The 7,126-nt window shown below is 53.6% G+C and overlaps 1 protein-coding gene and 1 long non-coding RNA gene across 2 annotated transcripts; both read right to left on the minus strand.

The window, feature by feature from the left end:
* Nucleotides 1-1,863: 1,863 nt before the first annotated feature.
* On the minus strand, nucleotides 1,864-4,363 carry LOC137910347 (SUN domain-containing protein 1-like). Its single transcript, XM_068754784.1, is given in 11 exon segments — nucleotides 1,864-2,322; nucleotides 2,430-2,522; nucleotides 2,596-2,763; nucleotides 2,859-2,906; nucleotides 2,908-2,975; nucleotides 3,077-3,161; nucleotides 3,197-3,457; nucleotides 3,614-3,795; nucleotides 3,830-3,882; nucleotides 3,957-4,135; nucleotides 4,199-4,363. Coding segments are annotated over 11 exon segments (1,419 nt in total). The 3' UTR covers nucleotides 1,864-2,205.
* Nucleotides 4,364-4,419: 56 nt separating this feature from the next.
* Nucleotides 4,420-4,821, minus strand: LOC137910312 (uncharacterized). Its single transcript, XR_011106042.1, has 3 exons — nucleotides 4,794-4,821; nucleotides 4,564-4,633; nucleotides 4,420-4,471 (listed from the first exon to the last, which is right to left on the minus strand). It is a non-coding gene; the product is annotated as an uncharacterized lncRNA (long non-coding RNA).
* Between the last annotated feature and the right edge of the window lie 2,305 nt (nucleotides 4,822-7,126).

The following is a 7,126-nucleotide window of genomic DNA, read 5'->3' on the forward strand; positions in this document are numbered from 1 at the left end:
TTTGTCCCAACGCGTCGGATCTCTGCTGCCCTATTTCTTTACCTTGTTTCAGTATTTCATGTTCGTGTTGTTCGTAAGTCGTTCAACCACGTAAAGTTCCGTTTCCATGACGCAGATCTCGTCTGCAACGTTTTTAACCGATGCAGACGGTGGTGCGTTTGTTTAGAAATACCAGATTCAGTTTTGGATTTAACAAAAGAAACAGAACCATGAAATCGTGTAAAACACACGACGAGAATGACGAGGATCACTTGTTCCTGTGTCACGCTGCACGGTTCCTCCAGACACGGAGACAGTATTAAAGTGTGAGAAGCACTTAGAACTTATTTTTATACCAGGGAGAGGAACAAGTATCCAGACGCCATTTGTTTTACAGTCTCTTTAATTAACCTGGAAACATGGCTCAATGAATTGTGGGTATTCTGAGGGGTTTCATATGAAGGAAAGGAAATCGTCCCCAAATAAAGAAACTAAAATCAGAAATTCCATGTCTTGTGTTTTTCCAGCTTCGGCATCCTTTTCCCGTTTGCTATTTTTATCACTAGAAAACAATCAGATCAATTAGGAACTACAAACAGTGCCTGCTAGCACTGATGCTAGCTAGCATCACACGAGTGAGTACCGTATTTTCCCTGCAGCTTTTACAACGGTGTGGCTAATTTATGGGTGTTTAAAAATGCAGCCAATACATTTAATCACTTCAGAGCGGACCAATGAATGATCGCACAGGTCACAGCGGACCAATGAATGATCGCACAGGTCACAGCGGACCAATGAATGATCGCACAGGTCACAGCGGACCAATGAATGATCGCACAGGTCACTGCGGACCAATGAATGATCGCACAGGTCACTGCGGACCAATGAACGATCGCACAGGTCACAGCGGACCAATGAACGATCGCACAGGTCACTGCGGACCAATGAATGATCGCACAGGTCACAGCGGACCAATGAATGATCGCACAGGTCACAGCGGACCAATGAATGACCGCACAGGTCACTGCAGACCAATGAACGATCGCACAGGTCACAGCGGACCAATGAATGATCGCACAGGTCACAGCGGACCAATGAATGATCGCACAGGTCACTGCGGACCAATGAATGATCGCACAGGTCACTGCGGACCAATGAATGATCGCACAGGTCACAGCGGACCAATGAATGATCGCACAGGTCACAGCGGACCAATGAATGATCGCACAGGTCACAGCGGACCAATGAATGATCGCACAGGTCACTGCGGACCAATGAATGATCGCACAGGTCACTGCGGACCAATGAATGATCGCACAGGTCACAGCGGACCAATGAATGATCGCACAGGTCACAGCGGACCAATGAATGATCGCACAGGTCACTGCGGACCAATGAATGATCGCACAGGTCACAGCGGACCAATGAATGACCGCACAGGTCACAGCGGACCAATGAATGATCGCACAGGTCACAGCGGACCAATGTCCTTGTCTCTGACTCAAACCTGTCCAGTGGAGGGCCGAAACACTCCAGGTCTTCTTTCGGACCCAATTGCAATACCCAAGCCTCCCCTTCGGAGAGGGTAATAATTACCAGTCTTTGTCCTACGGCAGGTCAACTCTACCTGAGGCTACAGGTAGACTCCGCCTCCGTTCATCTGTCTTCGGCTCACCTCCGCTCCGCTCGCGTGTTCGAACTCCGAAAATCAGTTCAACTTCCAAAGCATTTTAAACTCGTTTTTTTTATTCGAGAACCGAGGTTCCACCGTCTAAGAATAAGCGAATATAAAAATACTTGTTTTTGAGACAAGAAAAAAATCGAATCACAAAATAAAAATTTACATTTTTATTATTTATTATTTTTATCATGTACAAAAACCGAAATATTTATTTTAAAATGGTTAATTTCACAACAGAGAATAAAACCGTAAGACGACAAGAGTCAAAAACACTAAACACATCTTCATCATCACCATCATCATACCTGAGATCTGCATTATGCTCACGGACACCTCAGCAGGTAGCGTCTATCAAGCATCACATGTCAAAATAATAACAGTAATATTTGGTAAAGATCTGGTCACCGTGTTCCCGTTGGGGGCGCTAGAGAGTAAAAACCGGTTTGACAGCAGCGTCTGGACGAAGCGTTACGTTTACCCTCTCTTCCGTCCGTCAGCAGAACAAAGGAAAGGTAAAGGTGCTCTCAGCTAGCCGCTAGCCACAGTTAGCCATGCTGGGGGGTCCCGTGAACCCTGAAGCGGTACATGCAGGTGAAATCTGGGTGGCCCCAGTTGGACAACACCTGAACCTCGATAACCTGGAAGGTCCGGTCGCAGCCCTCCTGTCCACATCAAAGACACAAATCACAGGAAAAACATGGCGTGCTGAGCGTGCTGAGCTGCTACACGGGTTAGACACACCTCCAGGTCACACCTGTACAGGACTCACAGTGACGGCAAACATCTGGACAGATTCTCCATCCTCATCGTAGCTGTAAGAGCCCAACAGCTTCCCACGCTCCTCTTCCTCATCCTCCAGACCCTGGAAACACGACCGGCTCAAACCGGGCAAACCGGGCAAACCGGGCAAACCGGGCAAACCGGGCAGGCCTTACGAAGACGCTGAAGTCTCGGGGGGCGCTGAGCAGCGTCCCCCTGGGGGTCAGCGCTTTGGGGACGTGCTCGAGGGAGAAAGCCGTAGGGAAGATCGGCATGGAGAGACGGATCGCCAGGAACCCTCTGGAACCACGGAACGCCCAGCAGTTACCTGGATGCACATCTGGCTGCAGGTTAGAGACACACAGGTGTGTGTTGAGGGATGATTTGCGATGGGGGGGGGGGGGGGGGGGGTGTAACTGTTGTACGACAGGTGCAGTACCTGAATCACAGCTCGAGGGGACTGAGAGAAATACCAGAGGGGGACTCCCGAACACACTCAGCAGCGCAGCCTTCGTCTGGTAGGACTGTGAGCAGCGGCTAGTCAGGACGCTGCCCCCTGCAGGACGGAGACATCATTACAGAGCAGCTGGCTCAGACTTCACTAACGCTTCACCGTCCGCGTACAGGGAACCGCTCAGACCGATGCTGAACCGATACCTCCAGACTCCAGAGCAAAGTCCGCCAGGCCGGTTCTGTCCTGAGAAAACAGCCGCAGAGCGTCCTTCACGATCACATCGACGTCCTGGAAGAGACGAGTCGTCAGCCGACCGAACCGACGGACAGGAAGACGCTGCAGGCAGCCCCCCCGCCGCGCCGCACCTTCTCTCTGGACGCCTCTTGGCCACGGCGCTGCTCCAGCTGCAGGCTGATGTTCTGCAGGACGCCGAGCTCCAGCGAGACCAGCGACGCCTGTAGGTCTGCTCTGCTGACGTATCGCCGTGACAACCACCGGAGGACGTCTCCAGGGGGCCTGCCGCCCACCGTCAGCCGGTTACCGTAGATCAGGGTCTGGACCTGGGAAGAGACTTCCTCCGAAACCTGACAGAGAAAAGAACAAACATGAGGCCGGTATGATGTGATGGGGAGGTTACCATAGAAACGATACAAACTAGCACGGCCTGATCAGAACGCTAATGTCGCTACTTGGTTAAGACGAATAAAGGAAGGCGTCTCCTGTCCCGTCTCCCGTCCCACCTTCTGCTGGATGGTGTCCAGCTGTTGGCCGACCTCTTGACATGAGGACAGACCGTCCACATCCCCCCTGATGTCCTCCAGAGCCGCCTCCAACCTGGCGACCTCTGCGAGCAAGGCACGGTGGGAGTGCCGGTCCGCTCCAACGCTAGAGGACAGCGGTCGGATGAGCCGAGCGGCTCCAGCTGACCGCAGAGTGAAGAGGAGGATGAAGATCACCTGACAGCCGCTTGAGAGTCTCCTGCAGCAGCTTCTGGTCTCCACTGAACATCCTGCATCAGTAACAAGCACAGATCAGACGCCGGAGCAGGCGGTCCCACGGCCCCTGCTCAGGTTAGTGTCTGACCTGGTCCTGGTCCAGCAGTCTGCTGACCCGTGACTCTTCACCCCGACCTGCTGCTGGAGCTCAGCATACAGCTCCAGCAGCTGCTGGTGTCTCTGCTCCGCCTGCCGCCCTCCAGCGTCCACGCGCTCCCACAGCGCCGCCAGACGCCGCTCAAGATGGACGAGGAGTCCGAACGCTTCCTGTGAAGAAGCAGGAGGTTCATTCGTACGGCGGTTCCACCCAGAGAAGAGCTGGGTCAGTACCTCCTCTCCTGGGGGAGGGTCCTCCACAGTGCCCCTGCTGGTTGGTTGCTGGGGGACATGTGGTCGTAGACTGAGGCCAGACGGGGGACGCTGGAGACTGCCGTCCTCCAGTCTGTGATGGTGGCTGGAGAGAACCACCACGGGCCTGAATGTTGGACGCCACATGAGAGGAAGCACCCGACTTTGTGAAGCGGGTCCCCCAATAAAGACTTACTGAGGAGCAGCAGGAGCAGCAGGAGCAGAGAGAGGAGCAGCAGGAGCGGGAGGGGAATCCTGCCGGAGGCGAAACACCATCAGTCGTTCGTTCAGTGAACCAGACAACTTCTGAAAGTTCCAGTCTTTGATTTGGTGAGAACAGAACGCACCAAGCAGAGGGCGTGGTCATGTGACGCCATCGCCTGGCGAGCCACCTGCACACATCACCTGAGCTTTTACCTGGACACAGCGTGCAGAGCAATGTTAAGGTAACAGGCCTATAACAGGAAGGATTACTTTTATTTATATGAATGGAAACCAGTTTGACCAGTATAAATAACTGGCTAGCTCAAATCCTTGGCCTGATGATAGTCGACCAATCAGGGCAGAGGATCTTAACCTGCACAGCAGCCGGCCCTCCATAAAGCAGAACCCGTGTTCCTGGTCAGAGGCCAAACAGCTGCAGCGCCGCTGAGGCTCAGCTGGAACAGACAGGAAGCTGAGGGGCAAACAGGCATCAGCGATCAATCAGCGATCAATCAGCGATCAATGAGAGCAAACGCCGGCCTCCATTTCCCACAATACCAGCTGATCGGGGTCACCTGTAGAGGCAGCAGCGCTCCACACCAGCAGCAGCAGACAGGACGCCAATGAGGGCCAGGAAGGGGAAGGGCCTCGGGGCCGCTTACAGTCGCCACCTGCTGGTGGCAGCTGGGCAGTGCAGTGAGCTGCCAGACAACACATTCAGTCCTCAGAAGCAGACCGACGAAGACGAAGAGCCATCAGCTGACCGGGTGTGTCTCAGCTCACAGCTCATCTAGAACCAACGGTCTCAGGGCTCAGCAGAGATCTAGAACCAACGGTCTCAGGGCTCAGCAGAGATCTAGAACCAACGGTCTCAGGGCTCAGCAGAGATCTAGAACCTATGGTCTCAGGGCTCAGCAGAGATCTAGAACCAACGGTCTCAGGGCTCAGCGGAGATCTAGAACCTATGGTCTCACTCAGCAGAGATCTAGAACCTATGGTCTCAGGGCTCAGCAGAGATCTAGAACCAACGGTCTCAGGGCTCAGCGGAGATCTAGAACCTATGGACTCACTCAGCAGAGATCTAGAACCTATGGTCTCAGGGCTCAGCAGAGATCTAGAACCTATGGTCTCAGGGCTCAGCAGAGATCTAGAACCAACGGTCTCAGGGCTCAGCGGAGATCTAGAACCTATGGACTCACTCAGCAGAGATCTAGAACCTATGGACTCAGGGCCTCAGCAGAGATCTAGAACCTATGGTCTCAGGCTCAGCAGAGATCTAGAACCAACGGTCTCAGGGCTCAGCGGAGATCTAGAACCTATGGTCTCAGCAGAGATCTAGAACCTATGGTCTCAGGGCTCAGCAGAGATCTAGAACCTATGGACTCAGGGCTCAGCAGAGATCTAGAAACCTATGGTCTCAGGGCTCAGCAGAGATCTAGAACCAACGGTCTCAGGGCTCAGCGGAGATCTAGAACCTATGGTCTCAGGGCTCAGCAGAGATCTAGAACCTATGGTCTCAGGGCTCAGCAGAGATCTAGAACCTATGGTCTCAGGGCTCAGCAGAGATCTAGAACCAACGGTCTCAGGGCTCAGCGGAGATCTAGAACCTATGGACTCACTCAGCAGAGATCTAGAACCTATGGACTCAGGGCTCAGCAGAGATCTAGAACCTATGGTCTCAGGGCTCAGCAGAGATCTAGAACCTATGGACTCACTCAGCAGAGATCTAGAACCTATGGACTCAGGGCTCAGCAGAGATCTAGAACCTATGGACTCAGGGCTCAGCAGAGATCTAGAACCTTCTCTTGGATGACTCGTGTGTGTGTGTGTGTGTGTGTGTACTCACACAGGCGTCCTTTGGGATCCTTCTGGTTCGCTGTGGACTCCTTCATGACTCTGCAGCGACTGGGTCGAGCTGCAACAGATGAAAACCATCAGCAACCAGCGCCCCCCCCCCCCCCCCCCGCCCCTCCCCGCCCCTCCCTGCCCCGCCCAGCCCCAGCAACCCTCCACCCGAGGACCGGCGCCGACATTTGCATTTTGTCAAGGGGACAGTCAAAAGGATCTCATTTGTTTGGAGGGAAATGCAACAGGTGAGCAGGGAGTGAGACCCACGTCTGAGCCAACCAATCACAACCCTCCATTCATGTGATTCACAACATCACGGAAAGGAACGCAGAACCAGAACCTGCTAATCGTATCGATTCATTTAAGGCGCAAGAGAACGTCTAGAAGGACCTGTGGGTGGTTCAGAAGATTCTCCCGCCCTGTAAGGTGATTGGGGGGGGGGGGGGGGCTGGATGCTTCTAGGGTTAAGATCCAGTATCCTATTGGTTCCACAGTTCATGCCACTGAGGAACCTGTGAGAGGTTCTATTGTTCGTCCTGCGTGGGGTCTTCACGTGACTCGTACCTCTGTGTGTTCCATCGTTCTGCATGTTGACCTCTGGGAGCTTCGAGGTCAGCCACCGACACACCTGCCAGGTGTCTGCCAGCACCAACATGCAGCTGGCTGCAGCTCGCCTGACTGACAGCTGACAGGTGTTCAACCACCGCCGCAGCACACCTGGAAGAGTCGCACATAACCGAGACAAACATCTGTATCGACGTACGCTTCGTTCGGCCAATCAGCTCTTCTGTGGGAGTGTCAGTGCAGAGACACCTGTCGACAAACATGATCAGCAGGTGTAACTTTACGAAGCCTGAA

Source organism: Brachionichthys hirsutus, chromosome 21 (genome assembly GCF_040956055.1).
Source record: "Brachionichthys hirsutus isolate HB-005 chromosome 21, CSIRO-AGI_Bhir_v1, whole genome shotgun sequence".
Classification (NCBI taxonomy): Eukaryota; Metazoa; Chordata; class Actinopteri; order Lophiiformes; family Brachionichthyidae; genus Brachionichthys; species Brachionichthys hirsutus.